The sequence below is a fragment of the Trichechus manatus genome, unplaced genomic scaffold, assembly GCF_000243295.1.
Source record: "Trichechus manatus latirostris isolate Lorelei unplaced genomic scaffold, TriManLat1.0 scaffold00040, whole genome shotgun sequence".
NCBI classification, from domain to species: Eukaryota; Metazoa; Chordata; class Mammalia; order Sirenia; family Trichechidae; genus Trichechus; species Trichechus manatus.
In genome coordinates this window covers 11,043,481-11,069,034 of record NW_004443976.1, presented here as the reverse complement: position 1 = coordinate 11,069,034, position 25,554 = coordinate 11,043,481, and the positions used below count along the sequence as shown (strand labels likewise).

General features: G+C 45.5%; 1 protein-coding gene across 4 annotated transcripts in view; it reads right to left on the bottom strand.

The window, feature by feature from the left end:
* Nucleotides 1–25,554, bottom strand: part of MYH10 (myosin heavy chain 10) — a 152,081-nt gene that overhangs the window by 8,908 nt on the left and 117,619 nt on the right. For all 4 annotated transcript variants that reach the window (XM_004375992.2, XM_023731074.1, XM_023731075.1 and 1 more), the window contains 15 exons: nucleotides 23,509–23,617; nucleotides 23,270–23,401; nucleotides 22,232–22,438; nucleotides 18,910–19,047; nucleotides 18,263–18,386; nucleotides 16,574–16,745; nucleotides 15,013–15,225; nucleotides 12,110–12,254; nucleotides 10,356–10,562; nucleotides 7,498–7,602; nucleotides 6,160–6,312; nucleotides 5,481–5,729; nucleotides 5,008–5,220; nucleotides 3,082–3,294; nucleotides 730–891 (listed from right to left, as the gene is read on the bottom strand). In XM_004375992.2, the coding sequence (XP_004376049.1) occupies nucleotides 730–891; nucleotides 3,082–3,294; nucleotides 5,008–5,220; nucleotides 5,481–5,729; nucleotides 6,160–6,312; nucleotides 7,498–7,602; nucleotides 10,356–10,562; nucleotides 12,110–12,254; nucleotides 15,013–15,225; nucleotides 16,574–16,745; nucleotides 18,263–18,386; nucleotides 18,910–19,047; nucleotides 22,232–22,438; nucleotides 23,270–23,401; nucleotides 23,509–23,617 (2,542 nt within the window). The remainder of the gene's footprint in view (nucleotides 1–729; nucleotides 892–3,081; nucleotides 3,295–5,007; nucleotides 5,221–5,480; nucleotides 5,730–6,159; nucleotides 6,313–7,497; nucleotides 7,603–10,355; nucleotides 10,563–12,109; nucleotides 12,255–15,012; nucleotides 15,226–16,573; nucleotides 16,746–18,262; nucleotides 18,387–18,909; nucleotides 19,048–22,231; nucleotides 22,439–23,269; nucleotides 23,402–23,508; nucleotides 23,618–25,554) is intronic.

Genomic DNA, 25,554 nt, shown 5'->3' with positions numbered 1-25,554 from the left:
TAAACCAGTTCAACACGTTGTAGGATTCAAAATCAATATACAAAAATCTCTCTTCCCAGCTTTTTCAATCCCAATTTTTTCCCTCAGTTGTAAGTCATCCAAATATTGAAAATAAAATTCAATGTTATTTATGAGGGAAAGCATATGCGTGTGTGTATGTGGATATATGTATGTGGCACGGCGGTCTGCAGCCGGCTGCCCACCTGAGGTTTTCTAGAGCCTGTGAGGTAACTGAGGGCCCCTCCCTGAGAGCTGTACCATGTGTGCTCCCATCAGGGGGACACGACAGGGCCCACTGCGCACACCTGACAACACTGAATCCTTACAGAAAACACTGCTTGTCACTGTGACAGTGAAAAAGGGCACCGACAAGATTCCTAACGGAGGCAAGTTGACAGAACTGTTCCCTGAGGGTGGTACTCGGTGGGGTGTGCGTTCAGTCAGACACCACAGGAGGCTGTTCCAGTAAGGAAGCTCCAGCTGGGGGCTCCATCCCCAGTTCTAGCCAAGATTTGGGACTTAGAAGATACCTACCTACGTGTCGTCGTCATGGCGTACAGCCCGGGCCGCAGCCAAGGTGACAGCTCCGCCCGCTCCCTGAGTGGTGACAGGCTGGGCTGCACCCAGCACCTTTCTCCACAGTCTGTGTAACGGCTTCACCAGTCGTGAGTGTCTGCTGGCGGGAGGGCCAGATCACACACAGAAAGACAGGGTAGCTGCTGTGCCTACCTGCAGTTTGCGAAGCTGCTTGATCACTTCATCCCGAGCTTTGTTCGCGGCCTCGATTTGGGCTTCAAGGTCCTTCAGGTCTATTTCCATTTTCTTCTTTGAAGCAACAGCCAGAGCCCGCTGTTTCCGCTCGTCCTCCAGCTCTGCTTCCAGCTCCCGGACCTAAGGGTGGCCCCGATTATGCCTGGTCACATCCAGGCCTCTCCCACCAGAGGACAGGCAGCCTCTCACTACATAAGGCTCTTTTAGTTACTCGGCTGAATGGAACCTTCTGGTACTCTGCAGAGATGCTCTCTGCTACTGAGCAGACTGCTGTTATTAACAGAAAACGACAGTAGTTTTCATTTAAAGGGATTGTTTAAAAAAAAAAAAAAAACAACATGACAAAACCAACACCTGGTCTGGGTCCAGTCCCACTGACTGAGGGGTATAATGCGGCAGACTCTCTGATTCAAGCATACAGTCTGGGTGATGCAACCTGACTGAAAGGTGTGAGACAATGGGGTCGCAGTGCAGAGGTGCGTGCTTGCAGAGCTGGGAGTACCCGGGAGGATTTGGTGCACAAGGAAAGAGGGAGAAGGGATGAAGTGAAGCCAGCTTCTGAGCTTGCTGCCAGAAGTATGAAGACAAGACAGGTGGAGTGAGACATGCACGCTGTGGGCTGAGGGGACACACCTGGGGGCCCACTGACAGCCCCCGCATCACTCACACTCTCTGGGATGGGACAGTACCACTTACTCACACCACTGTGTGAGGGGCACTGAGAAAAGGCTTCTTCAGTGGCTTAAACCATTATCCTGACACTTAATCACTGATGGTGACTAAAAACGTTGGCCGACATGAGACTGCTGAGCTCTAACGTTCTCAGCTCGAGTTCACTGGGAAGGTGTGCCACCTCCTGACATGGTGTCCCCACCTCTCCTGCTTCATCTGCTCATTCACAAAGCATTTACTAAGGCTACTGTCCTAGGTATGCTGTAGGAGTTGTGGGTACAGAGATGAGCAAGGCAAGACCCTGCCTTCACGGGGCTTACGCTCTCCACGAACAGAACGGTGCTGCTGGGGTCCCAGACTGGAAGTGGTGCCACGCGGGAAAGGCCATGCTCTGGGGCCCCACACTGGGCCAAGCAGATGGTCCAATCGTCCTCTCCAGGACGGAAGCAGGCCTTTCTTGCTCCTGGTTTTGCAGAGGGCAGGGATGGGAGAGGGAGGAGGAGCGTGGGCATCTGCCTACAGGTCATGTGAAGAGACACTCGTCCTCTCCTCGCCGTACCCTGCAGAGAGCCAGCTGCCCACATGTATCCACTTCCAGGCTCTTTGTCAATGTGGTTCCAGAACATGTCCATAAATCCTTCTTATTCTTCCCTTCAAGAGTGAGCATCTAGCTCCTCTCCCCCTGAATGTGGGCTGGACTTAGTGACAAGAAGTGCCTGTGTGCGATTTTGGAGGCTGGCTCTAAGAGGCATGAGGGCACCTCCTTGCTTGCTCTCTCTCAGGCCCCTCGCTCTTGCCTATGGAGGCCCCCGCGGTGGGGACCTGGGGCCTCCTGGCAACACCCCGTGGCAAAGCCAGCTTAAGCGGATCCTCCAGCCCCAGCCAGGCCTTCAGAGACCCCGAGTGCAACCCCTGGAGAGAACGCACCAGCACTACCCCACTCAGCTGCTCCCGAGCTCCTGAGCCACAGGAACTGTGAAATAACAAGTGGTCGTTGTTTGAAGCCTCTTAAGGTTGGGGTAATTTCTTACCCAGAAAGAAATGACTAATAAAATAAACACAGCAGAGTGGAAATAAAAAAAGGAAAAGATTCTAGATCTAAGATTTGATATCACGAATGCCAAGAGATGTCAAAATATTCACAACTAGTTTTTAAAGTCAACTTTTAAATTACAGGGTTTTAAACTTTCAAATTAACATACATTCAGAAAGTATACAAATTCTAAGTACCCGGCAACTTTTTAAAATGAAAAAATTAAATATGTGGTGTTTTGTCCCTGTGAAGAGTGATTACAGAAACCCGACCGATCCCCTGGGCAGGCCCGCACCGAGCTCTCCTACCCCATACTTCTAAGACACCTAGCACTTGAACCTAACTTCATATTTACTTTAGATTACAGTTATGACTTCTCAACAGACTGAAAGATCCTGACTTGTACACAGCAATGATACTGTCTGAGAAATAGAAAATCAAAACCAATTACAATAGATTAAAGAGACAGAAATCCTCAAATGACCAGATGAGCTGTCTTCACTCTAGCTAAGGTGTTCTAACTGGAATGGACAGGACAGTGGCCCAGAACTGGGCTTGGAGAAAATGCTAAGCCCCTGTCCCCGAAGCTACATTCCCTGACCTACCTGTTTAATCAGCAGCCGCTTCTTCTCTTCGTTCTGCTCATCTCTGGTCTGCAGGTCCCTCTCGAACTGGGCCTTCATGGCCTGCATGTTGACCTCCAGGCGGAGCTTGGCGTCTTCTGTAGCCTGAAGTTCATCTTCTAGCTCCTCCAGCTGGGTCCTCATTTCCTCCACCTGCTGCTCCAGGGCTCGTTTGGATTTCTCGAGTTCATGAACCTAAACCACAGGAAGCACCAGGACAGAGCTGACCCTCGGCAGAGGCACAGTGGAAGGATGGCCGGCTTCCTATTCTGCAGGCCACACATGGCACGCCGGCCCCTCTGGTCACTGTGAGCCAGCCTATGTGTGCATGCACCACCGTGTGCACACCCCCACCCCCCACCGCGGCCATTCCTCCCTTCAGAGCATGTCATTTAAATGACAGTGCTGACACCTTTATTTCCCGTGTGGTCCGCAATCATCACCCTCTGACCACCGTGAAGCTGGGAGACCTTTCACAGTCAAAGAACACTAAAAACGGGGCCATGTCGGCGAACCTGTCTGCTGACCAGCCCCTGCTGGCTGTCTGTGTTATCAGGTGTTGTTTCTCATGCAGCCCTTCTTGCTTCAATCCTGCACTGAAAACGCACTTGTGGAAGCCTTTAAACATCAAGGTGTGTTAGGCCTGAGAAGCAGGGTACAGCTCAAATAGAGGACTGGCCTTTCTCTGGACAAAGAGCAGCCGCAGACGTGGACCGGCGCTCACCGTGGCCACGCACGGCGCTAGTGCTTTATCCACTCGTGCCCCACTGTCCTCGCAACAGCCCTCTGAGGTGAGCGCTCCCACGTGACTGCTTTGGGGCTCGTGACCATTGCAGTGCTCAGAGCAGGAGAGGAAGAAGACTCACAGCAGCGCCTGGCACTTGGTAGGCATGAAAGAAACGTTTGTGGAGTGAATGTGTGACTGTTGCTCATTCTAGTGACAACTAATACAGAACAAGAAAATGGGACTCGGTGGGGGAATTCTCTCCCCACACTTAACAATATAATCACAGCGTTTCTAGTCCAGGGAGCCCCTTCCTGCCCATGGAGCTGGTCCCCCAGGCCCTAGGCTGTAAAAGACCCCGCAGGAAGGTAGGCCAGTCTTCCCTCCCTTACCATGCGGCCAGAGAGCCCACACCCCATGAAAATGAGAGCTTGCCTTAGAGAGAACCTTTATGCCTTTCAAAGTGCTTTTTCAGCAGCTACGTGAAACAGGGCAAGTATGAAGTCCGTCTGACAGACAAGGGGACTGAACGGGCTTCCTCTGGTCAGAAGGAAGCTAGCTGAAGCGCCAGGCCCAGAGCCTGGTTGTTCACTCCCAGGCTCGGTTTGCTTCACTATATTCAACACCTCACAGACTAGAAGAGCAGCAGTGGGTAAGTAAAGACAGTCACAGCTCTTTGTGGAAGGACACACAGTGTCACAGAAACATATAGTGAATAATCCCCTGAAGCCCTTGAAGTCTCCACAGAAAACAAGGGTGACTCCCTAGGATACCTGGCTCCCCCGACCCCCACTCCATGCTGGAGACAGACCCCCACCCCATCCAAGGTGACCTTGGGGTGCTTGTGTTTGATAACTGCCTGTGGCTGCAGGAAAAAGGACACCATTTTGTTTAAAGGTGCCCCTGCCAGGACGCAGGCCGGAGCAGTGAGGGCCAGTGAAGGGACAAGAACAAAGCTTCCCGACCCATCGACGTAAAAATGCCAAGTTTGGCTTTGGCACAGGTAACTGAAAGCAGACTTCCGAAAGCCTGGGAGCTTATCCCAGACGACTTTCATCCCCTATTTCTGTACAGGCCCCGAGCTCCTCCTAGGCTGGGCTCCACGTTCCCAGGCCCCCTCCCTATCTGCAGGGCCCGTCCCCAGGCGCTCTCCCAGCCAAGTGCTGAGCCACAGGACGACTCACGTTCTTGCCCACATCGTCTTTGGAGCTCATCAGGTCCTCCATGTCCGCGCGCAGCTGCTTGTTCTGCCGCTCAAACTCTTCCTTGGCCTCCAGGGCTTCCTCGAGGGCGCGTGCCAGGGACAGGGCTTTGGTCTCCTTCTCTCTGGCCTCCGCTTCCGCCCGGTCCCGCTCCTCTGCATAGCGCGCAGAGATGTTCTTCTCCTCTGCTAACAGCTACAGAGAACGGGGCAGTGAAAACACCACACGCACTCCCAACACACTGCATGCCTGACTTCCGGCTGAGAGTAACATGACTAGATGGCGGGCAGGCTCATTTCTTTTCTGCTTTTTCCAATTTTGCTATAAGTATGAAAAACTGCTTTCGAAGTAAGAAAAGATGATTTTAAATTTAAACAACAACACGAGAGGTTGGCCAGGAGGAAACAATGTGTGGTGCTGTCCTCGACTCTGGGCGAGGGGACGAGATGACCCACCTGGTCAAACTTCTTCTGCTTCTTCTCTAAGTTGGAGACGATCTGGCGCTGGTGGTCCAGGTCGACCGTCAGGTCGTCCAGCTCCTGCTGCAGGCGGTTCTTGGTCTTCTCGAGCTTGTCATAAGCCAGAGCCTTTTCTTCCAGGCGCTGGCTGAGTGCCTCCACGTCTTTAAGAAGCTTCTTCTTGGCTTCTTCCAAACTTTCAATCGTTCCCAAGTCATCATCTACCTTCTTCTTGGTGTCAGTCAACTAGGTTTTGTACAAGAGGAAAAGATAAATATTGAAGCACTCGACTGGTTTTTGTATTTAAAGAATAAAGAAAAAACTTTGCTTTCAATACTTTGTGAGAAAAGAGAAAATATTGTAAGTCAATGTACTATGTGGTTTTAATTCAAATGAATCTTAGGTTGTCACTGAATTTTTAAGCTAATAATCTATAAAATGATTGGACTGAAAGCTTACATAGTTGATACAGTCCTGCGTCTTTAAATGCTTCCAACACTGTAATCAGCCTAGTACATCAGCATTTGGCCACGTCAAAGAAAAAACACTTAACGGGCTTAATTTAGCACAACCTAATTAACTGTCCCAGATGGAGCCGAGACAATCCAGAGTGGCAGGGACACTGGCGGCTGACTGCACATGCCCAGGCTGCACCGCTCCCCAGGAGGACACGCACCTGGGCCTGCAGGGCCAACACCTGCTTCTCCAGGTTCTTCCTGGCCTCCTCCTCCTCCTCCTGCTGCTCCTGGAGACTGTTCTTCTCCTCTTCCAGCTGCCGAATCCGACTGCTCAGGTTCAGTTTTTGGCGCGTCTCCTCCTGAAGAAGTTCCTGTTCGTTTTTTTAAAAGGTCGATACTTAATTAATCACCAAAACAAAAACACTTCCACTAAAAAAATCCACACCATAAAAAAGACAGTGCCTCAGTGAAGGAGGGACACACAGTGGCACTGATAAACACAAATGATTCAAAATCACACACGATCATTTTATAAAAGCTCTTAGCACAAGTGCTGCTTCAAACTCGTTCCACCCAGCACCATCCACGCAGGGGCCCGGGGCCGGAAACCCAAGAGTCATCTAAGATGCCTCCTTTCCCTGAGTCTTATCAGCTACTTCTAGAATCCTCTCTGCTCTGCCACGCCTTAGCTCTGGTGCTGGCGCTTCTCACTGGGACACCTCCAGTCTTGGACACCCCCTCAATTATTTGTCTTTTCTACTTTCTGCCAGATTAATTTTTCTAAAATGTAAATGCGACATATTTCTTTCGGCTACTTTCAGGCTTAAAAAAATTCAAAGGCACGTGCAAGGTTTTCTGTGATCTGGCTCTTGCCTCCCTCAGTCTTACCAGCCATGACGTGGCCTTGTCACAGCGTACACTCCAATCCCGCTGAATTTGTCCCCCAATTGCTAATTACTGCATTTTCTGTCCGTCTGAGTTTTTTTTACTCCGTGTCCCCAGCACCCAGCCCAGAATCTGGCAGGTAAACATTCATAAATGTTTGCAAATTCAGTAAAAAGATGTAAAAGTTCAAGAAAAAAGTGCTAAATTACTTCAAATCACCAAAATCACTAACCTAACCTCCATATGGCTTAAAAGCATCCCAAACAAATGATTCAGCTCAATTTTTAACAGGATGATGATCAGGCTTCTTAGGGCTATAGTATAATGAAACATTGATCACGAAAAACCATTTTATTTAAAATGGTCAGTAACACACACGTGCAGTACGATCACCGCTTAGGTAAACCACAGCCTAGACAGCGCCTGCCAGGCCCCCTAACCCGCCAAGCACAGAGGGGACCCAGGGGTTCTGCCCAGGAGACACAAGCTCCAGTGGAGACGTCCTGAGAACCCAGGCTGGTTATAATGCAAGGTGCTTTAAAATAAAAGTATGGCATCAAATCAACAAGGGGTGATCTAGAAAGTAATTCAGGGGCTAGCTTATTTCACCAGTTTCTATACAATACAGATGTTAGAGCTATTACTATAGGCCCCTTACTCTCCTGGAATACCTGTGTGTCCTGCAGTTGAGACTCCAGACTGGCTGCGTCCTTAGCAAATTTAATACCCTTCTTCTCTGCTTCTTCCAGAAGTGTTGAGACATTATCCAACTCATTCTGCAAGGAAGAGTAAAAGATTAAATTCAATTTGACAGTAGGCAAATAAAAAAGTTCCAGAATCACCATTCTTAAATACAAAGAAAAAAAAAAATTGTTTTGGGCGGCGGGGGTTGGTGCGTGGGGGACGGACAAACTCAAAACTCCCAAATTTAATTAAGGAAGGCCTCCAAGACCAAGTGTCTATCACCTCCGAAGGCACTATACCAGCTACCACAGCCTCTATCTACAAAAAGGATGGGGAGAATTCTAAAGATACACCCTACACAGGGAAGGAGGGTCTCTTAACTTAGGTTCAATGTCTTGTTTTATTTTGATAATGAAGAAAAAAGTTATACCCAGTCTTGTGAAATAATGACTGCTGTCCTATGTGAAGAGCCTGTAAGGTCAGCAGGAGTTCCTCTTTGATCCTTTTTCACACAAGAGGACTTAACCATATGCTTTGAGGGCAAGCACAGTTTCCATTTTTATAGAACTTGAAACGTTATTTAAGAGACTTAAAGAAGCTTAAATTTTAGTATTTTAAGTCAAAAGTTCTTCAAGGTTTAAAAAATCTGACGTATTCAGCATGATAAGAGGGATTCACCACTGTGCCTAAATTTAGCAATTTAGCAATTACAGTGTGCATAATCGGAAATAACTTTAATGTCCAATAATGAACTTCTATGCGACCAGTAAAAATAATACAGAAGGTATTTATTAGTAAGATGTAAGTTATGTATTGTTCCACTGAAGAAATTTTTTTTTAGCAATTTAGGCACAGTAGCGAATCCCTTGGAAACCCTGGTGGTGCAGTGGTTAAGAGCTCGGCTGCTAACCAAAAGGTCGGCAGTTCAGATCTACCAGGCGCTCCTTGGAAACCCTATGGAGCAGTTCTACCCTGTCCTGTAGGGTCGCTATGAGTTGGAATTGACTCGAAGGCAAGCGTTTTCTTTTTTGGTTTAGTGAGTCCCTCTTACCATGCTGAATACCCGTCAGCTTGTACAGACAATATGGTTTATATGAACACTTGACTTCCTTCTGGGATTCTGGAATCTTGGTACATACTAGGTGGAGGGCACCTAAATGACCAACTAAAACCCCCCAAACACACTGTCATGGAGTTGATTCCAACTCATAGCGACCCTATAGGACAGAGTAGAACTGCCCCTTAGGGTTTCCAAGGCTGTACATCTTTAAAGAAGCAGACTGTCACATCTTTTTCCAGTGAAGTGCTGTTAGGTTTGAACTGCCAACCTTTCAGTTAGCAGCCCAGCACTTTAACAACTGTGCCACCAGGGCTCCTTCTTAGGTTCCCAGTATATATCAAACCCTGGGTGGCACAAATAGTTAAGTGCCTGGATACTAACAGAAGGGCTGGTGGTTCAAACCCACCCAGAGGTGCCTCAGAATAAAGGCCTGGCAATCTGCTTCCCAAAGGTCAAGGCCTTAAAAACCCCACGGAGTACAGTTCCGCTCTGAAACACATGGTGTTGCCATGAGTTGAAGTCAACTCGACTGTAATAGGCTTGGTTACTGGGTTTAGTGTGTATTACCTGGATGCTGTTAAATAGGATTTATTTTAAAAATAAGACAGCAAGAATTGGCAGGAAGCCCAATAAATTCTACTTTGAATTGTGGTTCAAGTCTTTTGAGTGGTTCCATGTAGTTTATAAGCACAATTTCAAATTCTCCAGGAGCCTAGTAAATGAGAGAGTGGGACAATGGGTGGAAAAAATATCCCTTGTGCTGGTGACGATGAGAAAACTGGCTTTATCCACTGCCGGTGGAAGTGTCAATTAGTACAACCTTCCCTAGAGGACAGTTTGGTGCTTTTGTATCATAAGCCTTAAAAATAAGAATACTCTTAGACCCAATAAATCCATGTCTAGTAATATATCCTAGGGAAATAATTAAGGATATACATACAGACTCAGCTTTAAGAATGGTCATTGCAGAAGTGTGTATAATTGGAAATAACTTTAATGTCCAATAATGAACTTCTATGTAACCAGTAAAAATGATACAGAAGGTGAGTATTTATTAGTAAGATGTACGTTATGTATTGTTCCACCAAAAAAAAAAAAAAAAAAAAAAACGACCATACTGTGCTGGATGTCCCCGAGACCACCCCCGGGTTTGATGGATGATTCACCAGGAGGACTCACAATACTCAGCATATGAGACATACTCATGGTTATGACTTATTACAGTGAAAGAATGCAAAGCAAAACCAGGAAAGGACAAGGTGCCTGGGGTGATGTCCTGAGGAAACCAGGCACAAGCTTCCAAGAGTCCTCTCCCAGTGGGTCCCACAGGACAAGCCTAACTCCTCCAGCAATGGGCCGTGACAGCACGCGTGAAATGTGGTCCACCAGGGAGCTCAATGGAGACGCAGCACGCAGCATTTTTACTGGGACTGGTCATCCAGGGGAGCCCTGGTGGCGCACTGGTTAAGCACTTGGCTGCTAACTGAAAGGTTGACAGTTTGAACCCACCATCCACCAGGAGAAGCAGTCTGCTTCCGTAAAGATTACAGCCTTAGAAACCCTATGAGGCAGTTCTACTCTGTCCTACAGGGTTGCTATGAGTTGGAATCAACTCGATGGCAATGGGTTTTTGTTTGGGTTTTAAGGTTCAATGTGTTTCACCTGTGATGGCAGTGTTCCGGTATTCAGCCGCACATTATCAGTGGGTCTTTATGGCCATAAGATGGGTAAACTACAGACATGCTCCTAGGAGGTATGTCCGGGGCAGAGACTTTCTGGGCTTACCTGTAACTTATTTGCTTTCTCGGCCAGCTCCACCCTTAGTCTGTCTCCTTCTGAGACCTTGGCGTGGAGCTCCTGGACCTGGGCATCAAGTTTCTTCCTCTTGTGCTCAGATTCGGCCTTGACCTGCTGCAGGACCTTCACCTCACATGCCAGCTCCTTGTTATCTGTCTCCAGGCCCTGCTTGTTCTTCTCTAGATTTGCTTTGAACTAGGAGAAGGAATGAAAAAATAATTTCTGGTGTTTTTATACCACTTGATAAAAAGGACTGCTTTTTTTTTTTTTTACCCGCAGAACTGTGCCTGACACATAGGGAGTCTGCAGTCAACACTTGCTGAATGAATGAATGAAAACATCTGCCATTCTCTGAGTGAAGATTTCTATGGAAGGAACGCACCTATACACTGAGTATGTGTTCAGAGTTACAAAATGAGGTGCAGTGCTTTGGGAGCTGGACACAGTGCTCGGGGGAGTAGGGGTAGATATTTATGGATCTCATGCACTATGGTCAGTGCAGGGGGATCAAATGAGTGCATCCTGTCCCAAGGTAATCATCCACACCATCCTCTGTATAAACCAAAGGTTTCTTTCTTTTTTACTAACAAGGAGCTGAAAATCTTGTTGCTGGGATAAGATGAACACAGGGGACACATTTGAGTAACAGGATAGGATGTAACCTGAGTAGGTACTATACGTTGGCCCAAGGGTGTTGCAACTGGATGGATCTCTGCAGGGAGCCCTCGGGGACCAGGTGGGACTTAGGACAGGCCTTTAAGGCAAGGTAGAGGAGTGTGACATGGGCTCTGGGACAGACTGCCTGCCTTCCAGTCTGCCTTTCCACGTATTAGTTGTGTGGCCCTGGCTCAGTTACCTTATCCTTTAAATGGGAATGACAGAGACGCCCCCACAGAGTTGTCACAAAGATTAAAGAAAGCAGTGCATGTAAGTACTCAGCACAGTGACCAGCATATACTGATGTCAACATTCCCTAAATGTTAGTATTGTCATCATATAAAAGGTGGTATTTGGATAGGCAGAGAAGACAAGGAATATTTCAAGATGGGGAAATAACAGCAAGAGCAAAAAGCATGAAGGTGAGGATGATGATGAGAAATAATGTGAAGACTAGTCTGCCCAGGGGGATGGTTTCAGCTAGAGGGTAAACGAAATTAAGTTCTACCAGAACGGAAAGCCTACATATGTATCTGTCAGTCAGTCAGTCGCTGTGTCACAATGTCACAGAAGGGGACAAGGAAACGAATGGCAAGAATGTGTGTGATGACTTGAGAGGAGACTGGAGCCCGGCCAGCAGGAGGAACTAGCAGGACCGGGAAAGTCCAAGCAGTGCTTGAAAGGGAACAGCAATGGGACTTGGTGACTCACCCACAGCAGATGAGACAAGAATGACTTAAAAACCAAGGCTTCTGAGCTAAGTCATTGGAAGAATATTAGTGAAAGGAGAAATCAGGGAGGAATACGTAATTTGAAATGGTAGTTGGATCCATCTAGTTCTTAAAAAAACAACCCATACAAATCAAGGGTATATGGCTTTTCTCTCTACATAAGCAGTGTGCCTTCAGAAAGCAGACACTTCCTTATGAGCGACTCGCTGCCCCTCTAGCCCACCTCAGGGCTGTACGAAGGAATACCGGGAATTCACCAGGGAATTCACCAGTACTTGAAGGAATGGCAGGGTCAGGTTAGCCTGAGGGCTGATTCTCCCCAAGACACAGAAGGCCAGTGGGCGCTTCCTTTACCCTTTTGGCCTGCTCCAGCTGCTCAGAGAGCTCCTCCAAGGCTGTGGCATGTCTCTGTCTCATGTCCTGGATTTGTGCTTCATGGTTCTTAGTTTCTTCCTCAAGAGCCTTCTTCAGCTCTGCCACTTCCTGCTCACGTTTTGTACTAGAAAAAAAAATTTTTTTAAGAAAGAAGCTCAGAATTAGTTGACTGATGAAATTAAACATATATTTTTATCCGTTATTGTGACAGTGGGAAACCCTTCTAGAACCAGTACAACTTCCATTCCACATCTGATTTATGACTGAGACAATGTAATACCCAGAAGGGTCTTTAAACTATCCGGACAGATTAGTTGCATTGTACGTCAGGAAGTAGTTAACACCAGACAACAGACCGCCAGCCACAGCGCCAGCAGACACTTCAGTGAAACTGGAAACAGGTAAATCCAAGGCACTTTCAGAAGCTGAGGCGTGGTAAAGGCCACATCAATCAGGACATGGTGCCACAACAAAGCAAAACTCTTTCTCATTATTCATGCAGAGTAGCTGCAATTAACTAACAAACTCTACAAAGCCCAAAACCCTACCGCGAAATGGTTCATGGTAATGGCTGTTGTGGAGGGGAAGGTTTATTTGTTGGGGGACAGGGCAATTAGAAGACAGGCTGAAAGACTGCATTCCTGGTTCAGAAAGGGCCTCTAGAGTTTGATGTGAGGGCACAGCAGGTACAAAGGACTGCAGAATATGAATATTTTGTGATGAACTAAGGTTTTATCTAATATGCACTTATAGTATGAAGGTCATACTAGTATCAAATACCTTCACATGGCTTTCTAATATTTTTATAATTTGCTGTAACATACAGAGGGCAACTCAAGTAACCAAAGTTATTTCACTAACTAGGTGACTGACTTCACCTCCCCATTTAAAAGCCACTTTCTAAATTTGTCAATTTGAGCACCATCTTTAATTGAAGGATACAGATTGATAAAAACTGAAACCAGTATGGTAAATACCACGTCTGGCCAGGAGCTGTGCTGAGTTCAATCAGCTGTAATCTTACAGTAATCCTGAAGTGCACAAGGATGAAAAAACCTGCTTTTATACTTTAAAACAGTTCACCAGTGACAACAGTGGCTCACACCAATTCCTGCGTGGCTGCCCCACTGGAGTAGTGAGGTCTGAAGGGCCGAGCTTGGTGGTGCCCAGAAAAAAGGGGCCCGGGCAGATCTAGGTCTGTGGTCAGCATGGAGCTGGAGCAGAGACCACTGAAGATTCTACGTGGTCCAGCTCAGCCACACGTTTCCCTGGCTTGGTGAGAGGTGAAAGCCTGCCTTTATTTGCTCAGCCTTGTCCTCTGCAGGCCCTCCTTGAGAAGCTGAACTGGATAGGGGGTTGGTGGAGGACACAGCATCAGCCCAACAATACTGAGAAGCCCCATCAAGATCATGTCAGTTCACCCTCACCATCAGTACTTTCATTTTTCAGACACCACGCACAATCTCTCCTGCTGTCAGTTCATTCTCTCTTGGGTGAATAGTTTCGTTCATAGTCCCTGCTGGAAACCTATAATCAGATGAACCCTTCACTTTGCCTCCTCCAGGCTAAACACCCAACTTCCTTTAGTCTTTCATCATAAATCCTGAAGAAAAATTAAATGTCAATGAGTCCACTAAGAGTATCTGATTTGTGGAGGAACCGCCACTTTTATACTAGATGGATGACACCAACTCAGAGGCAGGTGGGTGGGGTCTTCAACTGTCCTTGGCAAGAGCGTGGCGCACACGAATGCCTACATGTCTGAGCTGTGGCCACCTAAATTCTTCATATGACAGAGTCACTGTGTACTATATCTGAACATAGGCGTAGTTTTACTCAATATGCACATATCATTTGCACTTATTTTTTTTTTTTTGCAAGGGTTGGATGGGAGGAAGGACTGAAGCGTTTTCTTCTACTGTGGTCAAAAGCACAGATGAGAATGGATATTTCGATGAAGTCTAGGCCATGGTTTCCAGATTTTTAAAAAGTAGACAACATAAAGAGAAGGCCAAGACTTAAAACTGATGAAAGCAGAGTTACTCTGTTGATGGGGGCAGGGAGCCTCAGGACCCCTCCTGTCTGGGGACACAGGCTGAAAGCAAAAACCACCCAATGTCTGAGTTATTGATGGAGTCTCACACACATCTCCCCCCACTTCTCTCCACAACTCTGGCTGCTTATCTGAGACTTGTATCTACATGCCAGCCGGAGCCAGCAGCTGGCCTTTACCCATTCTGCTCACCGGCTCACTCTATGGCTCTCCTGGGCCTGAGGTCTCTCCACGTGAACCCTCTCTGGCTGCGCTCACCTGTGCTTCCGGGCCTGTACCGGCTGCTGGCTCACGTTACCTCTGCCCAGTGCACGGCTCTGTCGGGGTACCTGTCCTCACCTTTCTTTTCATCTTGGTGAATGCCTGCTTCCTTCTCACCTGTCTGCCTGCCATTGTTTGTACCAGTTGGTACTGCCAGCAATTCCTGACCACCCATGCATCTCTTCCTATTTCTGTGTTTGTCCCATCTGTCCCCTGGCCCTATATCACTCTTAGGTAGCATAGATGTCTACCTATAAATCTGCTGCCAACCCTCTGTGTATGTGTCTGTCCCTCTGTCCTTCCCTAGATAACCCTCGCTGACTGGCTTTTTCTGATCACATCTGTGTATCTGTCAGCTGGTTCGCCCACTCACCCTGTACGTGCATTTCCATCTGTGGGCTGGTTTGCTTCTAACGAGTCCTATTTCATCCCCAGTGTACCTGCCCACCATTCCCAGGAAGGAGAAGGGATACTCAACAACAGAGAAAAAAACACCATCTCCCAAAAAGCTCTCCCTCATAGGAGAGATCAGCAAACACCACGGTGTCTGAGGCAGGAGCTCACCCACCGGAGTTCCTGCTGGGCTGCGGTCGTGTCCAGGGTGTCCTCCAGCTCTGTTTTCAGAGCCTCCAGTTCCTCACTCAAGTCCCTTTTCTGCTTCTCTGCCTTGTTCCGTGACGCCTTCTCAGATTCAAAGTCTTCCTGAAGTTCAGCGATTTGGGCTTGTAGCTCTCGCACGACTTTCAGAGCATTATTCTTATGAAGTGTTTCGTCGTCACCTCTGTGGGAACAACCAGGCACAAGAAGCACTCAGAGACGGTGCCGGGGGACCAGCCCTGGAGCAGCTCTCCACAGAAGACCCCGCAGTGTGAGACTGGAGGGGACGCTCAGGACCTGCTGGGGCAGGCGTGAGGGTACCTGTTGAGGCCACAAAGCCAGTGCTGGCAGAGCCAGAATCAGAATCCAAAGCTATTTCCTCTCTATAATTCTCTAATAGAAGGTAGGACCATCTCACGCTAACAATTAGAATATAAAATTTCATCTGAAGTAAAATGTTAGTATAATCACAACACTGGTCGAGGTAGCAGCATACTATCAAATTGGTACTCAGCAAATTTAGAGATGATCTCGGAACCATTGGAAGAAAGATATCTACACACATACTTTATACCTTCTTCTTTTCTACTGTTTGCTCCTGTGTGAGGTTTAGGATGCTGGTAGATCTTTCTGACTGGGGATAGTTGGGATGTTTGAGGTAGGGGAGGGGTAAGCTGACAGACACAATGATGAACAGTAAAGAATTTAACTCTAGAGCGTGGCTCTTGTCCCTGTGAGACAAAGAGCAGGTCACCTGCCAGAGGAGGACTGCCAATAGGGGCTGGAGAAAAATCTATGTTATAAGATTTTCTTGGTTGTAACAAATTATAAACTAAACTCCAAGTACTATGACCATGTAGCCAAATAGTGTTTCTTTATAAAAAAATGAGATATTTGATATAAATATGTTTACTATATATGAACTGCATTCTAAAATATAAATGTTTTAGAACTGAACATCAAATTATGCTGCAAGTGGAGGGAATATAATTTCTGATAAACCATTTCCTCTAAACTTCTGAGGAGTTCCTGGGTGGCGCAAACGGTTAATGCGCTCGGCTAGTAACTGAAAGGCTGGCAGTTCGAATCCACCCAGAGGTGCCTCAGAGGAAAGGCCTGGAGAGATCTGTTTCTAAACAATCAGCCATTGGAAACTCTATGGAGCACAAGTCTACTCTGAAAGAACACACGGGGTCGCCATTAGTCTGAAGCAACTCCACAGTAACTGGCAAACGTCCTAAACATATTATAATTACTCTGTAATGTATAGAAACCAAATCATTTGATATACTAAAATCATTTTTTCTGGTGTAAATTTCCAAGGATTTCATGGTAAAAGAATAACATAAATACTGAGAACTGTTTATGAGATTTTCTTACTTTCTTGCATGCTTGGGTTTTTCACTTTCTTATGTCATACCCAACAGCAAGAAAACAACCGGTTTTTGCATGCTGCTCAACGTGAGCGATTCTTTTGAAAACAGACCCGGCAGTAACACGTTCAATAGGCAAGCCGTGGGGCTGCCACAGACCTGGCCAGGGCGCCCTGCAGCTCCTCCTCCTTCTTGGCCAGCTGGATCTTGAGCTCATCAATCTGGGCCTGGAGCTCTGCGATTTGGTCCTGCAGATCAGTGGTTTCACCGTCCAGTTTTCTCTTGGCCTTTTCCAGCTCCTGACGAGTCTTCTCTTCCTTCTTTAAGCGTTCTTTAAGGCAAGATATAAAGAAGTGCTTCAACACACTGAATGACACACCGTATGAATAAACCCCAAATTTAAACTGATTGAAGTTGAAAATTGCTCAGTCATTTGAAACCCATTAAAATAGAACTAATGTGACGACGGAATGTCAAGGAAGAGGAGGGCGAACAGGATGTCCTTACATGGAAAGTGAGACCACACGACCAGAGCCGAAGTGATCTGGACCTTCCCACGTCAATCCCATCACCGTGCCCAGGTGTTTATAGTGGCTCCCCAGGGGCGAGGGCGCCCATCCCCCTTCAGTGAGAATCTGTTCTGAACCAAGAAGACTGCAGTTCCAGAGTGAGCACTGAGACAAAGGAGACTGAGTGTGGGACAAGAGAGGGTCATGCATGTTTTCTGCCCTCCCCACCAAAATCCTGCAGATTCCTCAACTGACACTAGTGACCCTGTCAGCTCAAACGCTTTCCTCACAACAACGTAACATGTACACCTTTGCGTTCTCCAGCAGGAACGCTGATCACACAGGGGAGGAGAAAACAGGCACACCTGGCTTTGTGTGCACTTCCTTAGAGAAGAACCATGTACTGGTGAATATGATTTATGAAAACAATTTCACACTGACATTCCCTCTTTTGTCTATAATAACTTTAAAAAAAAAAATCAAACTCTGTCCTAGTTAAAAACAAAGTGGTCAAGTCCTTTCAGCCCTGAACTGAGCTTTCCAGCCCCAGGGAGCTAAGAGTCACGCCTTCCCTCCTCCTGGAGGGCACTCGTCTCTAGCTGCTCGCTTGTCAGAGGAAAGGCTTTAAATGCACTTTCCAACTTCCACCCTCTTTTCTTATTTCTTTTGCAGAAAGCAATGATTCATTTTGCAAAAATCCTAGGATTTCCTGACATTCCTTTTGCCATCGAGTGAGACACCGTGACTCTCCGTCCCTGCCAGTTTGCTCTTGGTAGCCAGTCCGCCTGTGAAGTGAATCCTCAGTGCTTTCATGCAGTATTTAGATTAAACACACGGAGTCCAATGGCCTATGCAACTTACACTGAATTTCGATCCCAACTGTGTCCACCAAACGGGCAATATTATTTTACCATAGAACCGAACTTAAAAAATTAAAAGCTTAAAAGATATTTTAATGCCATTCCATCATACATGCTAAGTGACTAGGCAACTAAAAAAAACAAAAACAAACTTATAATAAACCTATTTTAAATAACTGAACCCAAAATGAACCAAACCCGTTGCCGCTGAGTTGATTCTGACTCATAGCGACCCTATGGGACAGAGTAGAACTGTCCCATAGGGTTTCCAAGGAGCAGCTGGTGGATTCGAACTGCCGACCTTTTGGTTAGCAGCTGTAGCTTTTAACCACTGCGCCACCGGGGCTCCAAACCCAAACTGAAAGCCCTTATTATTAATAATCACCATGCACACTTCCTATTTTTGCATGTTCTGATTACAATGAAATCTAAACATTCACATATCCTAATCCTAAACTTCTCTAGCCCCAAACACTAACCTTCTAAATCTGAGATCATCACTTCTTGCTTGTTCCTGATTTTGGCCAAGTTCTTTGCCTTTTCTTCCTCTTCAGCCAGCTGAGAGGAACACTCAGCAATGCGATCTTCCATGAGTTTCTTTTCCTGAATAGAAAACACCGACTGCTTCAGAAAAGGAGCTCAAAATAACAGCTTCGGTGTGGTGTTACCTAGGAAAGTCAACTTGCCTTGACCAGAGAGAAAACTAGTCATACTGGCACTGCCTCCCCTGCAGGACTGTATACTCCTAGCAGGCAGGATTATGCACTCACCTTGGTGCCTAGCCCTGGACATGGGGCCCAGCTGCCTGGCATTCAGAGTTACACGGTGTTGGATGAATGAGTGCTTGTACAGATGGGAACAAGTCATTAATGAGTAATAAATGTGTATAAAACACACAAGTTAAAAGTTTAAAAGATTATAAGGATATTTGGTGGATTTAAAAAGTTAAGCAGTTTCTGTGTCTTTGGATACCTACAGAGGTAGAGACTTAAAGAGAAAATTAATTAAATGAACCTAGAACCTTCTAGAGAATTTTCCATTTGAAACTACTCTGCAGTGAGTGAATCCATATAAGTATTTTCCGTATTCTATAATCGACTGTCTATGCTAATACTCTCTCTCTTACTTTGATAAATTTGGAATTTTGGTCCTCTAGAAGCAGAATCTCCTCCTCCATTTTCTTGATCTTAGCTTCCGCTGTAACCTTTTCCAGCTGCAGTTTCTGTCGAGCACCTTCTTCCTCATCCAGCTGCTCCTCCAGGTCCTTGTAAGAACAACACACAGTCAAGCTCCCCACTTTCTCCACAAAATTCTACCACACACTGGCAATAAAAAGAATGTAAATGAAAATGAGATGCCAGTGTTTGATTTTCAAAATGGCACAGATATTTTAAAAAGTATAAAATGCAGTTATGTGGAACAGACATGCTTATCTGCTACAGTTTAAAGTACAAACTGGGCCTATCCTTCCAGAAGCCAACACGGCAAAGTGTAGCAAGCTTTGAAAATGAGCACTTCTTTTAAACCAATCACTTCAGGAAATAATCACAGACATGATTTATATAAAAAGACATACAGTGAAGTGTTACTTATAATCCTGAGGAACTATGAACATGCTACAAAAAAAGTCTTGATAATTAAAATGTTGGCACATTCGTAAAATGGAATAACATATAGTAATTAAAATCTATACTTTGGAATAAAAAATAGTGACACAGAAAAACATGAATAATATAGCAGAATACTCAAACACGTATTTATTTGAATTAAACTATACACGCTTGGCCAAAAGAAGAGAGAAGAAGATTTTAAAAAAAAAGCGGAATAGTATAGGTTTGTGAGAAGTGGGCTGCCTCGGTTTCAAGTGTGTCTTTCTAAACATGAATATGTCGCCAAACTAGGTGGAATTCTAGTAATGTCTTACCTTTGTTTTATATCCTGTGCTACTGTATATAATAAACACGGATAGATACATACTACTGAACAGGGCTGTACATATAAATCGATATACTCTATGGTCAATTTCAGAAATTTTCAAGGGTAACTTTGGCTAAATAATTTACTCATGGTTAATTTTAAAATGAAACTCTTGCAGAAGATTAACTTTTTATTGTGAAAAACTCCAAACACATATATAAGTGCAGAGAGTAGCATAATGAACATACCCATCAGCCCAACCTTAACAAGCATCAACCCACGGCCAATCTCATTTCATCTATAACCTCCACCTTCTCCCCCGAGATCATTCTGGAGCAAATTTCAGACATCACACTTCATCTGTAAAACCTTCAGGCTAGACCTCTAAATGGCAAGGAACTTCTTAAAAAATACATTTGTCTGTTTGAATCAGAATCCGAATAAGGTTCACACATTGTTATTGACTAATAGGCCTTAAGACACCTATAATCTCTAGGTTCTCCTCTATTTCTGTCCCTCCCTCCCCACTGGCCATTTGTTTGTTTTAAAAACCAGGTTGTCTGTCTGATGATTTTCCAGAGTTCGGATTTTGCTAATTACATCCCTGCACTGCACCTTCCTGAAGTGACAAAAGCAGGTCATAACAGTTTGTCTAGTGTAATTCCAATTAATAAATGAGTCCCTGTGTATCTGTTTAGAACAACATGCAAGAAAAAAATAACAGAGGTGACAGGGGTTATAGCTGGGAGGAGATTATAAGTGCTATTCTGAAGTCTCTAGGTTTTCTACAACAATCATTTATTAATATTGTAATCAGGAAATTAACCTTAGAAACAAAACCAAACCAAAAACCAGCTCTAGTAGTTTAGTCTTGGGTGAAAAGAGGGTACATCAGAAATCCTCCAAGGAAGGCCTTATAGGCCAAAAAAAAAAAAGTAAGGGACCAAAAAAGTTGGGGTCTCTTCCAAGGGCCACATAGTTAATGTAGAGCCTGATATTCTACAAGGGGGAGGGGGATCAATACTTAATAATAATAATGCCAAGTATTTTTAGAATGTGTTTGAATGAATTTACCATGTCACCAAGGAAGACAGTAAATTAAGCTGACAGTGCAAAAACCTAGACACTTAAAAGAGTCAGGTAAAATAATACAAAGATAAAAAGTTGAAAAGGCAAAACAAAATAAAAAAACAAGCCCAGTTCCTAAAAGGACATATTTTTCCTAAATAGAGAAATATAAGCATTTCACATGAAGTTTGGAGCTTAAAAACATGGCAGGGGGCAGGGCTGGAACTGAATTTGTGCGTCCTTCCCCACACGAGTAAAATATTATTAATGAAATGAGCCAATGTTTTTAAACAAAGAGAGAAGAAAAACCATTGATAATGCCACAGAGATAACTCACAGTTGTTGGTGAATATCCTTCTGGATATTCCCACATATAATCATACACATAAATTTATAAGTTATAGAAATATTTTAAATCATATCATATTGTCTGCATACTTTTGGGCAACTATTTAATTAATATATTATGAATACCCATGAAAACAGAAGTCTTCTCATTTATCATAATTCTATCCTATTACCAGGGTGTGGCCATCCTGCACGTTGGATGATTAGATGGCTTCCATTGATTTATCTTTAAAATTAAGTCCTAGAATTAGAACTGCTGAATCTGAGGCTTTTGTGATATTCTGCTAACCTAAAGTTGCTGATGTTGAAGAATGGAAGAAAGGTAAGTGTCACGTGGTATGGGGTATCTGCTAAGGCAATAATATGGCATCCGCTGTGGTTGTGACCAACACCTGAATTGCAAAAGTAAGATACGAAGTCAGACAGACATTAAGGGAGAGGTGTGGCAGAAAGGCTTGGATTTGGACCCATGAAGTAACAGTGGCAGATACTGACCCCATAGCACATTAGACAGGGCGGTGAAGGGACAGGGAGAAAAGGAGGTGGGTGCGCCCTAGGGGAGGGATAGAATAACTATCATCCGCATCACGTGTCTGGGTACTCAGCCTTGTTTATAGTTGGGCTTCATGTGAGGATAGCTTGTATCTCAGGAAGAAAGTAAGTGCCAGGCAAGGGCTAAGTTCTTCATTCTGAGCTTTGACGACTTCTGTGGTCAGTGCTGAGCATTTCTTATGAACCAAATCACTCAGCAGATGCCAATCTAACAACCAGAGGGAGCGACAGAATTACTAATGACAACACAGGGAAGATGTGACGTCCTTTACAAAATGCTGCAGACCCTGGGCTGTTGGACTTTGAATCATGTTACATACTGTAAGATGCCATATCAGAATGTAAGAAAAGATTCCTATTCAAAATAATAAATCTATGTTTGAAGAACATCTATTGTATGTGTGCTTCGAATGATGGTCATCTTTCCAAGGGTAAGTACTTACAACCTAGACTCCTTTTGCTCCTTGATGGACACAAGAATCTAAACACACAGCTTCTTTTTATTTAACAGACCCACCTGGAAGAGTCAAAATGTAACTCTATACAAAACTGATCATAGGTACCTGAATATGTGCTTGCATTTTTTTCTTTTCATTTTGAAGGATTTGGTTCCTTTCTTCTTCTTCTTCAACCCTAGACTCCAAGTCGTGCAGAATTTCTTCCAGTTCCTGCTTTTTGGCAGCCAGTCTCGCTCGCATCTCTTCTGCCTCAGCGAAGAGCTCTGTCTCCGCTTGTAGCTGCTCTGCGAGGATGTTCTTCTCTTCTAAAAGCTGCAAGTACAATACAATGTCCGCTACACGATTTCCTCCGTGATGTCAATGGTCAACGCGCGTCACCAAAGAAACCGGGAGTGACAAATAGAGGACACCACTAGACAAACGTTCCAATGGGCTTTTAGCTACTGTGAAATAAACTAGATGAAACTTTTTTGGTTGTTCCTGTTGTCTCAAGTTCTCCTGAATAATTTAATTCATGCTCTTTGAAGAACTATATCTTATCTATTACGGTATGTTATAAAGGGACAGGAAAATATCACTGAAATGCTATAAAGCTCATGTGAGTACTAAAGCCTGCCTGGTATGAACTGATGTTTCTGGTCTTTATTGTTAATATCTTTAGCCTTGAACATTTCAATCGTCATGCAAACATTTCCTAAGCCTCTGGGAAAGGGACGATGATTTGAGAAGGACAGGTGGTGGCCTGCACTCAAGCATCTCATCCTTTTAATTTTTTCTAACTCCCCTCATAAGCAGGTACAGGAAGGTGAAGTACTGGGAGCCTCATCTGAAATGGGTGTTAAATACACGCTTGATAATAAACACGATCATCTGGGTGCCTGAAGAATGACAGGGGCAAAAACAGAAGAGGTATGGCTGGTTTTAGTTTACCCGAGCCCAAAATTCATAGCGTGATGTACCAATACTTCTACTCTATTCTCAAAACGTACCTCCTCTGGAAATGACTGAAAATACCTCACATAAAATAAGATGCTATGGGAGGTACAGCTATTTACTTCTAACTAAATGTCTGAGTGCTCCTATCAGTGAAAGGTCTCGGACTAGCTCCGGGCAATGTGTACATTTCTGAAGCCATGCACACACCTGCTGATGCTTCCTCTCCATCTCCTCAAGCTCGCCTTCCACCTTAGTCTGCTTCTCCTTCACCTTCAACAGCTCTTCATCTTTGGCCTGAAGTTCCTCCTCTTGGCGAGTCACTTGTAGGAGAGGCTTCACCTATGACGAGATTAACCAGTTTATCACCACATCTCTTTTTTACGGGCTTCTACTGACCAAACAATGCTCCTGAGGAAGGCATAGGACAATAAATAAATGTAGCCAACCTTTGTGAAGACTCGCCACCACTGCCAGTGCCGCAGTTTCAGGTACGCAGCACAGTTCCGCTGCAAGACCTTCAAGGCACTCAGCTGTTGCTGTTTCTTGGCGAAGGCCCTGAAGGACAATAAGGAACATTTAGGGTGTGAAGGAAAACGTGTCTGAAGAGCTGTTGTCATCACAAGCCTTTCTAGAGGCAAACATTCTTATTGGTGAGGAGAGAGAACGGGCACTGCAACGAGACCTCAGTGAAGTGTGCAGGCGGCGCCCGCTGGGAGTCCACACACACTGACTGTTCAGCCAGCCCTGTAGACTCTCAGCGCCGCCAGGGGCGCTGCCTCCCCTGGACGTTCTTCGGACCCTGCCACAACACTCCCCTTCTGCCACTTACCCTCCTACACAGCTCACATGCACCCTCGGCTTCGAATAAACTCCCAGCTCTCCTAATGTGATGAAGACAATGGACGGAAGGTTCTCATCTTTCCTTTGCTCACACTCTATTAGCTACTCTCCTTTTTCTTTCCACCTATCACAGAAGAAACATTCCTCCCCTTCTGAGGTAAGTATCTTCCTCCCCTCCCTCACTCAGCTGCAATACAGTGAGCACTCTGAAGCTGGAATGAACTGGAGATCATCATGTTAACGTCTCCCATTGTACAGACAAAGGCTTCTCAAAGGCTCCAAGAAGTCTAGAGACTTCCTGTAGGACACAGAGTTGAACTGTGAACCCTAGTCTCATTAGCATGCCTGGGTTTCCCCACCATACTGTGCTGCCTTCTCAGTCCCTCAAGGGTCCAAGACCCTCTTCCGATTACCTCTGCTCTAGTATCTTCAATTTCTCATCCTCCTTCAGGAACGGGCCCCCTTTCTGAACTCCGTATTCCCTCTCTGGCCAAAAACAATGAAAAACCCAACTAAGCTCACCACCTGCCATTCCTTCCAGTCTTGTCTTTTTGTACTTGCTATCAAACTTTCAGGATCTGTAGCCCAATTACCTCACTCCCTGATTTCCAGCAATCTGGTTTCTACCTCATCACTGAATGAATCACTGAAGCTGCATTTTAGGTATCTGTAAAGGAATCCCTAGACTCTGAATCCAGCAATTTTTACTTCAGGCAGATTTGCTCTGCCTTCCCTGTGGCATGACTCTGGCCCACCATTACTTGAACACTCTCATCTCTTGGGTTTCAGAGCACAGTGATATCAGAGTCTTAGTCATCCCTCTGTAATTATGCTCTACCGTAATTATCTGCTTGACAACTATCTTCCCAAGTAGACTCCTCAAGAGCAGGGATCATGCCCCTGCAGGCTCCATTATTTTTATGGTCCCACTACATAATTGGAGTCCTTGGGTGGTGCAAATGGTTAACACACTTGGCTGCTAACCAAAAGGTCAGAGGCTTGAGTCCACCCAGAAGTGTCTTGGAAGAATGGCCTGGCAACCTACTTCTGAAAAATCAGCCACTGAAAATCCTATGGAGCACAGTTCTACTGTGATACACATGGGGTCACCATGAGTCGACGTCGACTCAATGGCAACTAGTTTCTTCTTTTTAATGTGGCATAGTGGTCAAGCTGGTTTCTCTTGGGGGTGGCGCTTCTGACACTATCTGGGCTGCCCTCGGAGCCTCAGTGTCTTGGGCTGCCAGAAGGTGGGTGATGCCGGCTCTTCTTTCTTTTGTGGCTGTGGACACCTTTTGGCACTACCTTCTTGGCCTTCAACACCTTTGCTTTAGCTTCAGTTTTGGGAGGGGTGTGGACTCCCCTCTTCGCTTTCGGCACCATCTTCGTAAAAAGCTCCACAGGGTTTTCAATGGCTGATTTTTGGAAGTAGATCCCTGGACTTTCTTCTGAGTTGCCTCTCGGTGGACAGCAACTGGTTTCTACTGCTGGCGTCCAATCGTACGCCTGCTACACTCAAGGCCTCCGCAAAATATGTTTGTTGAGCGAATGAACGAACTACTAGGCACTTCTATGTCTATAATTATTTCTCTTGAGCTCTTTTTATAAGTGCTTGCAGGAGTGGTCATAAGATTCTCCTGGGAAAGAGTAGC